The sequence below is a fragment of the Orycteropus afer genome, unplaced genomic scaffold (genome assembly GCF_000298275.1).
Source record: "Orycteropus afer afer isolate SDZICR_OR568_19922 unplaced genomic scaffold, OryAfe1.0 scaffold00072, whole genome shotgun sequence".
Lineage (NCBI taxonomy): Eukaryota > Metazoa > Chordata > Mammalia > Tubulidentata > Orycteropodidae > Orycteropus > Orycteropus afer.
In genome coordinates, this window is record NW_006921659.1 from 3,228,918 (window position 1) to 3,248,384 (window position 19,467).

Genomic DNA, 19,467 nt, shown 5'->3' on the forward strand with positions numbered 1-19,467 from the left:
GGTTTCCAGCCAAACAAAAGACAGGCATATGAATTAAACATTTACCTCAAGTAGATACACTCCTTGGAGAGAACAATCATGGGAGAAAGAAGGGCTACTTATGCACAGGGAGACAGCTCAGGGGGCAGGAATGCATGAAGGGATGGACACAGGGAAGAGGTAACTGTGGGGAGGAAGTGGGAAAATAGAAATATTGGAATTCTTAATAATTTCCTATTAATGGCCCTTTGTTTTCATTTTGCACTGGGCCCCACTATGCAGGGGCCTTCACTCAATCACAATAGAACTGGCAGAATGCTAAAGAACACTTACTGGGTCAGGCATTAACTATTTAGTTACTGGATCATGAGAAGGTCCAGATGTTCTCTCAGGAGAGGTGTGAGGGGAGCATGAGGGTGGTAGCTAGCTTCCAACTTTCTTGTACCTCCATCTGGCCTTGGCAGTTCTGGTTCCCTTACACAAGATCATCTGGTTCAGTCCTTCCAGAAAGTAAGCTTTTAATGTTCTGATTGAGATATTTGTGAGGGCAGGGTTGTTGGCTGATTGAGTTGTATGGGAAGCTTCTCCTGCCTCCTTTTAAGGACTTTGTAACACCTCTTTTTAAGGATTTTTATTCAATCTTGTTTTCTGCTGTCCATTCATCCACCTTCAGAAGTACCCGGGTATTACCAAGTCCTGAACCTTTCTAGGATTTTGCAGTGAATCAACTTGCTTCTTGTCCTCATTCCATCCCACACCTGTCTCTGCCACCACAGATACTTTGCTTTCACCTTTCTCTGCTATAAGTCAGGTACCATTCATCCATCTGCAGTCTAGCTTCCAAAATTGTGTTGCCGTAGCTAGTCAGCTATTAGCTCCTCTCGTCTCCTCTCTCATTCTCTATGTCCTCATGAGTTTACTCTTTTTTTATTCCTTTACTCTCATTTTAAGGAGCTCTGGTAGCATAATGCCTAAGGCATTTGACTGCTAACCAGAAGGCTGGCAGTTCAAACCTACCAGCCACTCCTCGGAAGGAAGACTGGGCAGTCCACTCAGAAACCCAAGGAGGGGTCACTGAGAGTCAGAACCGACTCAATGGCAGTGAGTTTTTAGTGAGTACTGTCATTTTTTGAAGATTTTGGGAAAGCAGCAAACATAAATGCATGGGTTCAGTCTGCCTTGTTTAACCAAAATCAGTTGTGATCATTTTAAAGATTGTGATACCAGATTCACTTGAAAGCTCATCTTCTCTTCTCCCCTCAGCATCTGTTAGATCTGTAGTTCCAGGGGCTTGGACTTGAGAGAGGAACATAGTCTGTTACTCACCTACTTTTCCTTTCCCTCTTCCCATGTTTGTGCAGGAAATAGGGATAAGGACAGAACGCCTGCCTCTTAACATAACTGAGTAAGTTACAGTCCCTAATTCATTGCTGTGGATTCCGTGAGGCCAGTGTGGTGCACCAAAGAGGTTCTCAGTCTCATGTAACTCCCCTAAACACTGACAGTCTCCTTAAGATTTAGGCACCTCTCCCAGCGCTCTGCTGGGCACATTCAGGCAGTATTCTCACAGTGTGCATTCCTCTCTGCTCTCTCATGCTTCAGTGGTTCAGGCAAGACCATAGCTCCCCAACTCACCTGCCCTCCATAGTCAATGCTGGAGCCAGCAGATACAAGTGAGATCCTCATTTAAAGGTTGGAGGGAGCCAACCTCAACCCTTTTCTCCTGGCAGCCACCCACCATGCCATCTCTCTCCAGTTCTCTTATCCTCTGTTACAGTAGTGAGCCTTTCAGAAATCTTTGCACTCTGTAGAGAAGAAATGCCTGGCTTCTTTGGAGGTCACCAGCAGAAATGATTTCAATTTTAATAAGCACGAAAGAACCACTCATAGCTAAGTAAATGCAATAGCATTATGTGTGTGTGTGTGTCTGTGTATATATATATATGTATGCATGCATATGTCTATATACAGTATTTTACTGTTTAAAATGCTATAAGTATATAGTATCTTATTATTTAAAATACCGTAAGTATATGATATCTGACTATTTAAAAGCTTAGGTAAATTGAGAACTTGGTTCATTTTCAAACTTCAATAAAAGTCTTTCAGAAGCTATTTAAAAAAATCTTCTACACTTTGTGATGGAAAATACTCAGTAAAATTTAAGCAGGGTTTTATAACAGACATGAAAACGAAAACTGTTATTATTAAATCTAGGATAATTACTGCAATTAAGAAAAATAATTGCTTTCTCTTTTTCAAATTAAAGAAGTACTGTCAGGTAAGAAATAAAATATATAATGCTGTTTTCTTCAGCAAAATTTATGCCCGTGTTTTTAATGTAGCACTTATGATGAAAGGTACCCTGGTGGCACAATAGTAAAGTGCTCAGTTATTAAATGAAAGGTTGGCAATTCAAACCCACCAACTGCTCTGTGGGAGAAAGGATTTGGCAATCTGCTCCTGTCAAGAGTTCAGCCTACAAAACCCTATGGGGCAGTTCTTCTCTGTCACATGGGTGTCACATTGAGTTGGAATCGACTCAAGGACACACAACAACAATGGCATTTGTGATTAACAGGATGAACTGTTCCGTACTCTTGCATCTTATAAACTAATTGCACCAAGATACAGATGGCAGAGAAGCAGATGGGGACGTACATGTCCTGTGACTTTAAAAGAAGGTAACATTTATTCAGGATTAGCAGACTTTTCTGTGAGGTAAGTAAGGTTTTCAGAACTTAATTTTTAAAGTTGTTTGTGCATCTTGTCAGTTGCTTATTATTATGGTAAATTTTAAGTTTTCTAGGTAAAATGTACTGTCTTTCATCAGAAGAAGCATTAAAAGCTTTTTCGTTGAATCCACGTCCCTATCTCCTGCCACCTATGCCAGCACCACCATGTAAATTATGCATCTTTGGACCTCAGTGTTCAGGAAAAACAACACTTAGCAATTTGCTTGCTGAAAAGTATAAAGGACAGGTAACTCTATATCCATCCATCTATCTATCTATCAAGCTATTGAGCTATCTATCTATACTAGGTGATAGTTTGTAGGATTTTATTTGTACTCAGTTTTCTTAATTTTACGGTCAGTTGGATAGTTACACCACTGGGCTGTATCATCTCAGTTTTTCTGGGTCAAAAATTCAAGAGTGGCTTACTTTGGTGGGTTTTTTTCTCTACGTTTCTCATAAGGTTATAATTGAGATGATGTTGGGGCTGCATTCATCTAACAGCATGACTGGGGCTGAGAAATGGCTCACCTACATGAATGAGGCATCAGTACCTTGCCATATAGACCTCTCCATAGAGCTGCTTATGCGTCATGCATCTTCATGACGTGACAGCTGGATTTCTCCCGAGGAAGTGATCCAAGCAAGAAACCTCAGTGTCTTGTATTACTTAGTCTTGGAAGTCACACACTGTTGTTTGCACCATACTCTATTCATTTAAAGTAAGAACTAAGTCCTGCCCACACTCGAGAGAAGAGAAATTAGACTCCGTCTTTTGAAGGGAGGAGTGTCAAAGAATTTGATATTTTAAAACCTCCATAATATGTGTCAGACAAAGGGATGATAATTTTAAAATATGAACAGTTTTTACAATTGAGTAACACAGATGAAGCCCAAATGGGAAAAGGTGGCAATTCACAAAATAAGAGCCACAAATGGCTATTAAACATGAGAAAAGAGCTGTCACCTCCCTGATAATTAAAGAAATGCAAAATAATAATGAGATATGTCAATCTCACTGTAAAAATTAAAATACTCCATTTTCCAGGCTGGGGAGAGTACATTCTCATACACTGCTGGTAAGAGTATAATTGCTAGAGATGGCAATTGGGAATATGTAGAAAAGCCTAAAAACAATGTGTATCCTTTGAACTATCAATTCTCTTTTAAGGATTTTTCCTGAAGAAACTATCAGACAAATACACACATACAGAAATTATATTTACCATAGCATAGTTTATAATAGTGAAAATCTGTATAAATCAAAAAACCAAGCCACTACCATCAAGTTGATTCTGATTCATAGCGACCCCCATTGGGTTTATAAGACCATAAATCTTTACAGAAATAGATTGCTTCATCTTCCTCCCGTGGAGCAGCTGGTGGGTTTGAACCACCAACCTTCTGGTTAGCAGTCAAATACCTTACACACTGCATCACTAGAGCTAGAAAAGTATGTATACTTAAATAAATATTACAGTGAAACCTGTGAGAGCTGGAACTTGACTTACGTTTCTGGGTCTCGCAAGTTTTCTGCCTTTGACAGTAGGCAATTTTACCATTTCTATCACTCTCTATTAGTGAAAATATTTGAGTTTTCCTTCTCTGATAGGTTTCCACTTACACAGGTCTGGCTTTGACAGGTTTTACTGTATTGATATTTTAGTTTAAAAAGTTGTAATACATTCACCTAATGCAATATTGTATATTGATTAAAAAGTGATGTGGATATACATTTATTAGCATAGAATAAAATAATATATAAACATGTTGTTGTTGTTGTTATGTGCCATCAAGTCGGACCTGACTCATAGCGACCCTTCCTTGGGTTTCCAAGGCAGTATCACTACAGAAGTAGATTGCTCAACCTTACAAAACAGAATCTAGGGATCTGGCAATATTATTTAAACTTAAAAAGCATATAGAAATCTATTTCTAAGATTCCAACATTCAGAATTAAAAAGCATATAATATACCTGACAAAGGACTTGTATTAGAATATGCACCTACTCCTCACTTATCAACTGTCTTGTTATCTAATATTTTACATTTACAACAATATTAAAAAATCTGCTACCAGAGTATATTGCATATTGACAACATACCTCTGGCAGTAATGATTGCCAAGGTGCAGGGCTAGAGTAATGCTGGCTGTGATTATTAAGGTTAAGTGTCAACTTAGCTGGGCCATGATTCTCAGTGGTTTGGCAGTTATATAATGATGAAATTTGGCAGATAGGTAATGATGTGGTCATCCTCCATTTTGTGATCTGATGTGGTCATCCTCCATTTTTGCATAATGTTGATTTTTACATAATGACCTCATCTTTGGAACCTAACCATGTTGATAAATGAAGAGTGGATGTATAAATAATTCTAACTCAGTCTTTAAAATAGGCAAAGGTTTGAACATACACTCCAAAAAAGAAGATATATGAATGGTCAATATTCATAAAAAGAATCTCAAATTATTAATGATTAGGGAAATATAAATTTAAACTAAATGAGATACTTCTTCAATCCATGAGAATGGCTAAAATTTAAAATATTCACAAAACCAAGTGTTGGTAACTCAGCCCCATGACTCAACTCTCAACCAAACAATAGATGGCTCTATAAGGTGAACAGTGACAGCAGGGAAGTACAGACTCAAAACATCAATCATTTGCGATCAAAAGGGCAGCATTTGCCTAGAGATAAAAGTTCAGATGACAAGACGAGATGGGAAAGAAGAATGAGTGAAAACAGGAAACACAGGGAGGATGTGGGATGAGTGCTGTTACATTGTGGGGATTGTAGTCAAGGGCATAAAACAAATGTTTATGAATTGTTGAATGGAAAACTGATTTGTTGGTAAACTTTCATCCAAATCACGATAAACAGTTTGGGGGAAGAAAAAAAAAAAGCCAAGTTTTGGTGAGGGTACAGAGAAACTGGAACTCTTATAGGTTGCTGGTAGGAATTTAAATAGCATAACTACTTTGGAAAATAGTTGGGCAATTTTTTATAAAGTCAAATATATACCAACCATATGGACCTGTAATTCTCCTCCTAGGTATTTACCCAAGAGAAATAAACACATACGTCCACAAAAAGCAATGTACACAAATGCTTACTGCTGGTTTATTCATAATCGCCAAAACCAGAGACAACCCAAATGTTCATTAAATATTAATGGATAGAAACCTGTGATGTGTATGATAAAAACTCATACAGCAGAATACTAGTGGAAGGGAACGGATTACCGATACATACAGTAAATACAGATTCATAGAATAATACTGATGAATCTTACTGTATTTCTCTAAAGAGAAAAAGCCTGAAAAAGATTACATACTATAGGATTCCATTTATATGAAATCCTATATGTAGTTTATTAATTAACTATAATGACAGAAACCAGAAAGTGTTTGGCAGGGGCCAGGGATTAAAGGAAGGGGAGACTTGCTACAGAAAGAGACCTTTTAATGGTGATGGAAGTGTTCCATATCTTGATTGTAGTTGTGGTTATTGTAGCATAGATTTGAAAAACTCATCAGATTGTATACTTAAAAATAGGCACCTTTCATTGTACATAAATTATACATATAAAGTTTATTTTAAAAATACATGTAACCTGAATATATATTACTTGATATATACATATATATATACATACACACACATCTTACGTGAAAAACATGACTAAATTTCTATGAAAGCAAGTACTGAAAACATCAGTTAATTCTGAAAATAACATCACTCCAAAGGCACCTAAAGCAATATTAATATTTTTGGAGATATAAATTTATATACATTATACATACATATATGAGTGATATATTCAATAATTACAGTAATTAATGTTTACGTTGATTTCTTCATGCAACCTTTGCAGGTTATTGACTATGCCAAACTTGTTCAACCACGTTTTGATCAAGCCCTTGAAAAATTAATTGGAAACACTATAGCCGAAGCCACTGAAGCAGCTATTAAAGTTGTGCAAGACAAGCTTCTCACAGAACTACAAAATAGAAGACAAGGTGAACCATCTTTTAAAAATTCTAGATAATTTAGATAAATAATTAAGCCCATCTACTTGAGGGCAGAGACTTTGTTTTGTTGATCTTGGTAGCCCTAGCACCTTGTACATTGTAGCCTCTTAAATGGTTGAAGGAATGGCTGTGTATAAACTGACAGAAAATCAGTTCTAGCTCTGTAAGGAAAGGAATTGGAAAGAGTTTACAAATTTAAATTTCTTTACTTGTGTGGGTCGGCTTACAGATCAAAGATTATTTGAGCAGTATTTGTATACCTTAATCTACATCAGTCATTAAAACAACCACCACCACCACCACCTACCTGACTTCTGTAGAGCTATTTTGTTCTGTTTTAAGGCTTGGATGTCAGTCTTAAATCACTGAATTTTTCTATGTGGAGAATATTAATTTCAAATTCAGAAAGTCATGAAGTAGTGGAACTGGAAAAAGCCTTATAGATTAATTAATACAATTCTCTGATTTTACAGATGAGGAAACTGAGACCCAAGGAGGTTAAAATTTAAAAAAAAAAAATTCTCAAACCTGTTACCACTGAGTCCATTTCAACTCATAGCAACCCTGTAGGACAGAGTAGAACTGCCCTATAGAGTTTCCAAAGCTGTAATATTTTCTAGAAGCAGACTGCCCCATCTTTCTCCCACAGAACAACTGGTAGGTTCAAACCTCCAACCTTTTGTTTAACAGCCAAGCACTTAACCACTGCATCCCCAGGGCTCCTTAGCATAGTTGAGACTTGAACCTGTGTTTCCAAAGTTCTCATAAAGTGTTCCTTTCTCCTGACCATCCTGCCACCTGCTGTATGTGTCTCACTGACTCCTTATCACCTTACTTTAGAAGAGACACAAAGATTCTTTTTCTGGTTTTCCCCAGGAAAAATGAGTCTTCATATCATGGCTACTTTTGAAATTCTTTAACAGTTTTGGTAGAATTTATATCTAGAGTTAGCACCCTTATAACTGGTCCTGTTAGAACACATGAAAGTAGCTTTATCTAAAGATCTCCTTTTAATGGAATGCTCTGAATGCAGTACTTCATATACATTACATGGGATCTTTCTTACTTTCAAAGATCTTAATCCATAATCCTGGATTAACTCCAGCAATTTTAGACTAAGTTCAACCACCGTGGTTTGGATTTCCCAGAGATATGCCAGTGTTCCTTAATATGGCCTCTATTCTACATATTCTTTTTCCAATGAATTTTTTTTCATTATAAAAGTAATTATAGTTCTGAATTCAAGTCCCACTTGCTATCACAAAAGAATGAATGGTCACCCATTCGCCTCCTTTTTTTAATACAATAAAAATGTCAGCATGTATTGCAGCTGTCGTAACTATAGCAAACAGGTTGACAGATGTTTTCCACTAAGTGTCACAATAAAGAGTACCATGTACTAAAAAAAATGTATTATTATTATTATTATGTTGTTATTGTTATGTGCCGTCGAGTCGGCCCCGACTCATAGCGACCCCTCCTTGGGTTTTCGAGGCAGTATCACTAAGGAAGTAGGATTGCCCAACCTTCCTTCCGAGGAGTGGCTGGTGGGTTTGAACCGCCAGCCGTCTGGTTAGCAGGCAAGTGACTTAGCCACTATGCTACCAGAGCTCCTTATTATTATTATAGTGGATATTTATTGAGCATTTACTATATGGTGAAGCTATGCTAAATGCATTGTATGCATTATCCTATTTAATCTTCATAATAGGCCTATGAATGAAGTAGGTGTTTTTATCTCCACTTCTAGTAGATGAAGAAACTAAGGCTTAGAGAGATTATGTGACTTGCCTTTAACATTGACAGTCAGCAAGTGATTGGAATTCAAATCACTGTCTATACCTTTATCTTCTGTGCCTCAAGTGATCACAGAAAATTGAAAAAAGCAGATGGAAGAAAAAGTCACTCACACTTGTACTCCCCAGAGACATCCACTATTAAGAATTTGGTGCATTCTCTAGTCCCCTCTTTTTTTTCTCTTCATATTTGTCATGATTAATTATGATTCTATGGTATATAACTTTGTAAATACCTACAGACAAATTAGAATGTAACGTTTATTCTAGTTTATAGACTACACTGTTGAATATAACTTTAATAAATCAAGCATATCAGTAATAGTAACCAAATTCTCACTATACTTACTCACTTTATTGTCCATTTGATATCTCAAATTCTGGAAGACATTACAGAGATTATTTGTCATCTTTGGTAAGTGGCCAAGGGTTCTGGGGAGGATTGGAAGGCATGGTCAGCTCAAGGCAATGGTAGTACTTGGCATCTGTGGTAGTTAAGGTTGTGTGTCAACTTGGTTGGGCCTGGTTTTGGTTTTGGGTGGCTAGGCAGCTGGATGTTGTTATTCCTCATGATGAGACTGGTAATCAGGTCCTTGGTGAAATCCTCTGGAGCAGCTGAGTAGCTGCCTCAGGGATGTGGCCTGCTTCCAGTACATAAAAAGAACAGTGAGAAAGGTCTTTGAGCTTTTTGGCATGCCTGCACCCTGCATGTAGCTGAGTCTTCATCTCAAAGTCCTGCCATGTTGTCTGCTGATCTTAGGACTGTTTCTGGACTTGAACTAGTGGCCTACCATGTTGTTTGGTAATCTTGTGACTGTGCCATTGTATTTGTTGTCCTTGGGTTTGTCAGCCTCAGCAGCCAGCAACTGCCTGAGTTAAGAGAAGCCTCTAGCTTCAGTGGACTGGGAGCAAGAGCTGAGCTGAAACCCAAAGTCGAGGGGCTTTCACCTAGCCTCTTGTGCTGGCACTTTGAACTTGGACTTCTTCTAAACTGTAAGAGAATAAACTCCTGTTTGTTACAGCCACCCATTTGTGGTGTTTTCTGTTAGAGTGGCACTAGGTAACCAATCCAGCACCCCTGCTCCTGGCAATGGCACTGGGCTGTGGGTTGCCCTCTCCAGAGCACACTTGATTCTTGCCTGTCACATTGTGTTTCACCTTTCTAAGGCATTGAATAAAAGACACTTTCTCTTTTAAACAGCATCTAATTGGAATTACTTGATCCAACCTCAGACATTTTTTAAAGAGACATTTTAACCCACTTACTAGGTTCTCAGTATATACTCAGTTTTCCTTTTATCAGCTTCTTTGATAGTTTTGATACTTTCTAGTTCTAGCTAATAGGTGAAATACTTTATAATTTACAAAGGGTTTTCACATGTATGATTTCTTTCTCTCCCTCGCCCCCCTTAGGCATCTCTATCATATGCCTCAATCACACTCTTTAGCCCCTATAGACTGTTGTAGTTTGGGGGCAAAGCCTGCTGCTTTTCCTTCTGGGATGATTTCTGGGATTAGCCAGAGATGAGCACCTTGCACCAATCCTTCAGAAAGCCCCAGGCAGGTTAGAACAGACACACACCATAATTTTCAGATAAGATTTGTTCTGCTCACTTGGGAGCCAGGGACCAGGATCCCTTTCTGGGAATGAGGGTTCTTGCAGCTTTAAGACTGCCACCAAGTTGGGGAGGGGTTGGGGCATGGACATATAGAAGCCAAAGATTTATTCCTGCTTATTTTTTTCCCCCTTCACCAAAGTTAGTATCTGCTTACCCTCTATTTAATGATTTACCCTCCCTTCCCTACTTACCCTGATAACCATTAAAGAATATTTCTTTTTGGGTGGAACCCTTTTCTTGATGTTTTACATTGGTAGTGTCAAGCAATATTTGTCCTTTTGTGATTAACTAACTTCACTCAAGACTAGGCCTCAAGCCCCCTAGAGCCAGGAAAGGGAGGGAGCAGAAGCAGCCAGGGATCTCAGGAGCAGCCGGATATCCAGGTAAAGGGGTGGGAGGCAAGGCTAGGCCCCAGCCCCCTAGAGCCAGGAAAGGGAGGGTGTGGCCGGGGACCACAAAGTGGTAGGTTCCAGGTAGGAATTAGGTAAGGGGAGGGTGCAGAGATTTCCAACAGCTAAGGAAGACAAACTTGTCTGTCAGTTTATCATCCTATAGGGCTTGTATGTTTCTGTGAGGCTTGAGGCTGTGCCACTGGTGTTTCATATGCTAGCAGAGTCGCACATAGTGCACAGGTTTCAACGCAGCTTACAGACTAAGACAGACTAGGAAGAAGGAGGAGGCCCTCCACTTCTCAAAAGTTGGCCAGGGAGAACCTTATGAATAGCAGAGAAACACTGTCTTATACATTACTGGACAACTTTATGAATAGCTTGGAACCATTATACAGCACAGTGCAGGAAGATGAGCCCCTTGGGTCGGAAGGCACTCAATATAGGACTGGGAAAGAGCTGCCTCATCAGAGTACAGCCAACCTTAATGATACGGATAAAGTAAGTCTTTCAGGACCCCCATGTACTGACGTGGCATGACTCAAATTGAGGAGAAACAACTGCAAACATCCATTAATAATCAGAACATGGAATATACGAAGTATGAATCTAGGAAAATTGGAAGTTGTCAAAAATGAAATGGAACACATAAAGATTGATATCCTAGGCATTGGTGAGCTGAAATGGACCAATTTTGGCCATTTTGAATCAGGCAATTATATGATCTACTATGATGGGAATGACAAATTGAAGAGGAATGGTGTGGCATTCATCATCACAAAAGATGTTTCAAGATCTGTGCTGAAGTACAATGCTATCAGTGATAGGATAATGTCCATATGCCTACAAGAAAGACCAGTTAACATGACTATTATTCAAATGTATGCACCAATCACCAAAGCCAAACATGAGGAAATTGAAGATATTTATCAACTTCTGCAGTCTGAAATTGACCAAACATGCAATCAAGATGTGTTGCTTATCACTGATTATTGGAATACAAAAGTTGGAAACAAGAAGAATCACCAGTAGTTGGAAAATTTGGTCTTGCTGGCAGAAATAATGCTGAAGATCACATGATAGAATTTTGCAAGACCAACAACTTATTCGTTGCAAATACCCTTTTTCAACAACACAAAAGGCAGATATACATGTGCACTTCACCAGATGGAATACACAGGAATCAGATTGACTACATGAGTTGCAAGAGGAGATGGAAAAGCTCAATATCTTCAGCCAAAACCAGGCCAGGAGCTGATTGTGGAACAGACCATCAACTGCTCATATGCAAGTTCAACTTGAAGACAATTAAAACAAGTCCAAGAGAGCCATAATATGGCCTTGAATATATCTCTCCTGAATTTAGAGACCATCTAAAGAATAGATTTGATGCATTGAACACCAGTGACCAAAAAACCAAAAGAATTGTGGGATGACATCAAGAATGTCATCCATGAAGAAAGCAAGAGGTGATTAAAAATACAAGAAAGAAAGAAAAGACCAAAATGGATGTCAGAATAGACTCTGAAACTTTCCTTCGAGCAAAAAGTAGCTAAAGCAAATGGAAGAAATGAAAAGATAAAAGAGCTGAACAGAAGATTTCAAAGAGCAGCTCGAGCAGATAAAACCAATTACTATAATGAAATGTGCAAAGATCTGGAGTTAGAAAACCAAAAGGGAAGAACATGCCTGGCATTTCTCAAGCTGAAAGAACTGAGGAAAAAATTTAAGCCTCAAGTTGCAATATTGAAAGATTCTATGGGAAAAATATTGAATGATACAGGAAGCATCAAAAGAAGATGGAAGGAATACACAGTCACTGTACCAAAAAGAACTGGTCAATCTTCATCAGGAGGTGGCATATGTTCAAGAACAAATGGTGTTGAAGGAGGAAGTCAAAGCTGCACTGAAGAAATGGGCAAAGAACAAGGCTCCAGGAATTGATAGAATACCCATTGAGATGTTTCAACAAACGGATGGCCTGATGGAGGCACTCACTTGGCTATACCAAGAGATTGGGAAGACAGCTATCTGGCCAACTGACTGGAAGAGATCTAATTTGTACCCATTCCAAAGAAAAGTGATCCCACAGAATGTGGAAATTATCAAACAATATCATTAATATTGCATGCAAGTAAAATCTTACTGAAGATAATTCAAAAACAGTTGCAGCACTATATTGACAGAGAACTTCCAGAAATACAAGCTGGATTCAGAAGAGGATGTGGAACAAGGGATATCATTGCTGATGTCATATGGATCTTGGCTCAAAGCAAAGAGTACCAGAAAGATGGTTATTTGTGTTTTATTGACTATGCAAAAGCATTTGATCGTGTGGATCGTAACAAATTAAGGATTGCATTGAGAAGAATGGGAGTTCCAGAACACTTAATTGTACTCATGAGGAACCTGTACATAGGCCAGGAGGCTGTTGTTCGAGCACAACAAGGGAACACTACACGGTTTAAAATCAAGAAGGGAGTGCGTCAGGGTTGTATCCTTTCCCAACACTTATTCAATCTGTATGCTGAGAAAATAATCTAAGAAGCTGGACCTTATGAAGAAGAATGTGGCATCAGGATTGGAGGAAGAATCATTAACAACCTGCAATATGCTGACAGCACAACTTTGCTTGCTGAAGGTGAGGATGACTTGAAGACTTACTGATGAAGATTGAAGAATACAGTCTTCAGTATGGATTACATCTCAATATAAAGAAAACAAAGATCCTCATAACTGGACCTATAAGCAGCATCACAATAAATGGAGAGAAGATTGAAATTGTCAAAGATTTCACATTGCTTGGTTCTACAATCAACACCAATGGAAGGAAGCAGCAGTCAGGACATCAGACAACATATCTTGTTGTTGTTGTTGTTGTTATGTGCCATCGAGTCAGACCCAACTCATAGTGACCCCTCATTGGGTTTCCGAGGCAGTATCACTATGGAAATAGATTGCCCCATCTTCCTTCTGAGGAGTGGCTGGTGGGTTTGAACCGCCAACCTTCTGGTTAACAGTCAAGTGCCTTAGCCACTATACTACCAGAGCTCCCAGACAACATACAGCACTGGGCAAATCAGCAGCAAAGGACCTCTTTCAAGTGCTGAGGAGCAAAGATGTCTCCTTAAGGACTAAGGTGCACCTGACACAAGCTATGGTATCTTCAATCACCTCACATGCATGTAAGAGCTGGACAATGAATAAGGAAAACCAAAGAAGAATTGATACTTTTGAGGTGTGGTGTTGGTGAAGAATGCTGAAAGTACTGTGGACTGCTAAAAGAACTAACAGGTCTGTCCTGGAGGATGTGCAGCCAGAATGCTCCTTGGAGGCAAGAATGGCCAGACTTTATCTCACATACTTTGGCATGTTGTCAGAAGGGACCATTCCCTGGAGAAGGATGCCATGCTTGGTAAGGTGGAGGGTTGATGAAAGAGGGAAAGGCCCTAAACAAGATGGATTGACACAGTGGCAGCGGCCATGGGCTCAAGTATAGCAAGAATCATGGAGCTGGCTCAGGACCAGGTGGTGTTTTGTTCTGCAATGCATAGGGTCACTATGAATTGGAGATGACTCAATGGCACCTAACAACAACATCAACAACAAAACTTCATTCAGCATAATGGCTTCTTAATTTATCCATGTTATTAGATGTTTCACAGATTCGTCATTGTTTGTTAATGTTGCATAGTATTCTGGTGTATGTACCATAGTTTGTTGATCTATTCCTCCATTAATAGGCATTTATGTTGTTTCCATTTTTTTTTGCTGTTGTAAATAGTGTTGTGATGAATGTGGGTGTCCAAAAATCTGTTCATGTCACGCCTCTTGTTTCTCTAGGATATATACCTAGTAGTGGGATTGTTAGATCATATGGTATTTCTATTTCCAGCTTAAGGAAGCACCATACCATTTTCCATAGTGGTTGCACCATTTTACAATCCCACCAGCGGTGTATGAGTGTTCTATTCTTTAACAACTTGGCCAGAATTTGTTTTCTGTGTTTTTGAACTTTGCTGTTAGTGCTGGGGTGAGATGATATCTCATTGTTGTTTTGATTTACGTGCATGATTTCATCTGTTTTTCAGAACATCTGTGAAGTAAAATATTACTGTTATTTAAGTTTGAGAATAAGTACAGCAACTCTTCCCAAGATGAAAAGAGTTCCTGGCAGAGTTCAGAGTCCAGTGCTAGCATTTGAATGAAACCTAGCCTAGTTTCATTCCACTAGTCAGTTTCCAAGCCTGGAGATCACTGGTGAAGACAGATGGTTGGCCCCAATAACTGGCTGCCTCTCCCTACCCAAGAGCCCCTATAACAACCAATGGGCAAGGGAACCATGAAGATTGATGCTCAGCTCTGGGATCCAAACAAAATCAAGGGGAAGGGCCTGGCAGACTCAGGCAATGTTCCCTGTACTCACCCCAAGCCAGATCCTGTTCCATTCAGCCACCCTTCCTACCCCAGGGATCACCCCTTAGGACACAACAAGGACCAGGGAACCTCAGAAACAACCCCTTGGCCTAATGAGACCTGGCCCCTAAAATACTCAGATTGTGATGCAAATGAAATCACCTCCTAGAACAGCACAAGCCTCAGCCAGACCTGTGGGGGGTTTTAACTTAAAAAATTACAATACAGATGATGGCAGCTAACCTGGAGCAAGAGCCAGCCCTGGTGGAGCATCAGTTACACAATGAATTGCTAACGGATTGGAGGTTCCAGCAGTTCTGGAGGAGAAGGACGAGGCTGTCTGCTTCCATAAAGATTTGTTGTGTGGTTATGTGCCGTCGAGTTGAACCCTACTCATAGCGACCCCTCCTTGGGTTTCTGAGGCGGTATCACTATGGAAGTAGATTGCCCAACCTTCCTTCCAAGGAGTGGCTGGTGGGTTTGAACCGCCAGCCTTCTGGTCAGCAATCAAGTGCCTTAGGCACTATGGAGTTGTTCTGTTCTCTACTGTAGGGTTGTTATGAGTCAGAATCCACTCCCTAACACACAACAACCTGGTGTAGGTTTTCTGTGTGCCAAGAGTTTTCTAAATTAAATGTTTATATTCACCATGTCACTTAATCCTTTGTGTGTTATTTTTTCCTTATTGTTGTTGTTTTAAATACTTTTTAGGGCTTTATTGACTTTTACTAAGTTTCAGTTTATTTCAAATAAAATACTGCAATTGGGACATTGAAAATACAAACTAGTTTACCAAAATAATTATATTCTGAATATTATGTACAATAGTATACATTTTACTTTTCATAAAGAGTTTTTATGCATAAATGTAAGATCTGATTTATGATTTTTAAGATACATTTGAACAAAACATTCCTATGCATACATATACTTAGCATCCTTTAAGCTTTATGATCTACATTTTGGCAAGTAGAGACTGAAACAGGAAGATCAAGTAATTTACCAAGGTTGCACAGCTCCTGAGGGACAAAGTCAGAACTCAGACCCAAATCTGCCTGACTTTAAAGCTGTCTGACTTCAAAGCTTTTCATTACTAAGCCTGTCTGCCCAACTATCTTTTGCTAATACAGCCAATTATTATCTTTCAGCTGAGTCAGCTTTAAGAGAATTTCAAAGACAATTTGAAAGGAAGGAGTATGAACGTGTCCCAATGGAAACATTTAAAAGCCTAGAAGACGTAGACTCTTCAGCTGATGAATATGGTAAAGAATTGTATTGTTGATGTTACTGGTCAAATCTTTCCTAGCATAAATAGATCAGTTGATCAAGCCTATTATTCTTTGACTGTAGTTAACAGTCAAGAATCCCTAAGAGTAGCTATCTAGAGGATACATAAGAAGCCAAAACGAAGACAGAAAAAGTCTTGAATAATCAAAGGGCCAAAAGTTACAGATGGGAACAAACAAAAGGAAGTACAAATGTTATGCTTGTAGATCTTAGGCCCACTTATTTCATATTTGATTATATGTTTTTATTGAGCTTAAAGTTATACTCATACAAATGGAAATGTCAGGAGGGAAAAACCTAGCTGGTTTGAACTGAATAGCTACAGAATAGAAATAGATTTACTGGAATGAGGAAGAAAACATATCAAACAGAGTCAAACACAATTAGAGCCCAAAGAGAAATTTTGAATGTTTTCAGACATGATCCTATCATTATGTAATGGTAAAATTCTCTCTTAAAAGCTCTCTCACTACCTTTGATAAGAGTATCATAAACCTAGTGCTTTAGATGTGAGATTTTATCATACAGTGTTATGTATCCTTGTATTTTTCTCATATTTTAGCATAATTGAAAGCATACAATGAAAACTGTTTTTACCTTTTTTGATGAAAGCAAATGATAAATATTATAACATTTAACAAAAATATTGTATGACTTTATTTGGAAATACTTTAAAATTACTAAACAAATTTCCCTATTTATAGGCAATAGTTTAACCAGTCCTTTATATTATATGTTTAAGTTATTTTTTTTCTTTTTTTTTTTTTTTTTGGTTACTATAAATAATACTTCAATAATGTATTTTACACATGTTAACATAAGTGGAATTACTAGATTGAGTATGAAGATATAGACAGAATCAAATTGCTTTGCATGAAAGTTGTTCCAAATTATGTTCCCCTCAGTAATATATGAAGTACATGTCATTGCTTCCTTAGTTATCTTCTTTCTTTTTAAATATTTTACTTTTATTTATTTATTTCTGAAGTTAATATTTATTAATTATTTATATTTCTTCTTTTTTGAGGTGATCATTTTTCTCTTTGCTCATTTTTCTAAATTATTGTGTCAATTATATCACCCTTATGTAATCTTTATATATTAGCCTTTTATTTTTCACTTTTTCTCCAAAATTGGGTGTTTTGTCTTTTAAATCACTTCCTGCTTTTGAAGTAGAGATATTTTTCATGTTTTTGTAGTCAAGTAATTACTTTTTATTTGTTGATTTCTTTTTATTATTGTAGTAAAAATATAATAAAACATTTGCCAATTCAACATTTTTTACATATGCCTTTCAGTGACATTGGGTGCCTTCACCAAATTATGTAGCCCTCAGCACTGTCTGCTTCCAGATTATTCTACCACCATTAACAGAAACTCAATGCCCCTTAAGCTTTCTTTTTTCCTTCTCCCTCCTATAGCTGGTAAACTTTGGTCTCAAACAAAAAAAAAAGAACCAAACTCATTGTTATGGAGTAGATTTTGACTCATAGAGACCTTATAGGACAGAGTAGAACTGCCCCTAAACAGTTTCCAAGGCTGTAAATCTTTAGGGAAACAGACTGCCACATCTTTGTCCTGCTGCTGGTGGATTTGAAGTGCTGACCATTCAGTTAGCAGCCTAGCACTTTAACCACTATGCCATCAGCACATACATTTGCCTATTTCATAGAAGTGGTATCTTAAACTATTTGTCCTTTTGTGACTGATTTATTTAATAATGCTTTCAGCATTCATCCATGTACATGCTATTAAAATTTGATAGAATTCTTCAGTGAAGCCATCTGGCCTAGGACTTTTCTTTGTTGGAAGATTTTTGATCACTGATTTAATCTCTTCACTTGTTACGGACCTGTTAAGATCCTCTACTTCTTCAGTCAATGTAGGAAGTTTATGTGTTTCTAAAAATTTCTCTATTTCCTCTAAATTACCTAATTTGCTAATGTTCAACTGTTCATAATATTCCCTTACAAACTTTTATTTCTATAGGTTCAATTGTAATGCCCCCACATTCGTTTTGTAATTTTACATATTTACGTCTTCTCTCTCCTTTTCTTTGTCAGTCTAGCTAAAGATTTGTCAATTTTATTGATGGAAACCAACTTTAGGCTTCCATACTCTTCAGGTTTTGATTCCCTCTATTTTCTAGGAGTTTCTGAGAGGCACAAGTATTTAAACGTTTCACTACTAACCAAAAGGTTGGCTGTTTGAACCCAACCAACGGCACCTCAGAAGACAGGCCTGGTGATCTGGTGATGTCCTTCCGAAAGGTCACAGCCTTGAAAACCCGTGGAGCAGTTCTATTCTGCACACGTGGGATCTCCAGGAGGTGAAACTGACTCACCACCAGCAAACAACAACAACAATTGTTTATCTCGTCTCTGTTTCATTAATCTGTGTTCAGATCTTTGTATTTCCTTCTTTCTGGTAGCTTTGGGTTTGGTTTGCTCTTCTTTTTCTAGCTTCTTGTGTTAAGTTATTAATTTGCCATCTTTCTTCTTTTTTAATGTAGGCATTCACAGCTATAAATTTTCTATAAGTTTTGGTATGTTGTGCTATCATTTTCATTCAACTCTAAGTATTTTCTGATTTTTTTCTTTTGATTTCTTCCTTGACCCAGTCATTGTTTAATAATGTGTTGTTTAGTTTCTACATATTTGTGTACTTTTTTCAGTTTTCTTTCTGTTATTAATGTCTAGTTTCATTCCACTGTGGTTGAAGAAGATACTTCATTTATTTTCAGTCTTTTTAATGTATTGAGACTTGCTAAGTGACCTAACCATAGTCTATTCTAGAGAATGATCCATGTGACTAGAAAAGAATGTATATTGAGATTTTGTTGGCTGGAGTGTTCTATATAGCACTGCTAGGTCTGATTGGTTTATGTTGTTGTTCAAGCCCTCAATTCTTCATTAATCTCCTTTTCAGATGTTCTCTCTATTATTGAAAGTGGTGTATTGAAGTCTCCATATATCATTGTACAACTCTTTTTACCTTCAATTCTGTCAATGTTTGCTTTATATGTTTTGGGCCTCTGAAGTTAGGCACATATATAACTGTTTTATCTTCTTAATGAATTGACCCTTTTATTATTAAATAATGTCCTTCTTTGTCTCCTTGTTGTTGTTGTTGTTAAGTGCCGTTGAGTCATTTCCGACTCATAGCGACCCCATGCACAGCAGAATGAAACACTGCCCGATCCCGCGCCAGCC

At 38.0% G+C, this 19,467-nt stretch overlaps 1 protein-coding gene across 1 annotated transcript in view; it reads left to right on the forward strand.

Moving 5' to 3' along the window:
• The window catches only part of AK9 (adenylate kinase 9), a 178,447-nt gene that overhangs the window by 51,275 nt on the left and 107,705 nt on the right, over positions 1-19,467 (forward strand). Inside the window, exons 10-13 of the mRNA XM_007940858.2 lie at positions 2,561-2,700; positions 2,781-2,961; positions 6,592-6,736; positions 16,117-16,230. Coding sequence (XP_007939049.1) covers positions 2,561-2,700; positions 2,781-2,961; positions 6,592-6,736; positions 16,117-16,230 — 580 coding nt within the window. The remainder of the gene's footprint in view (positions 1-2,560; positions 2,701-2,780; positions 2,962-6,591; positions 6,737-16,116; positions 16,231-19,467) is intronic.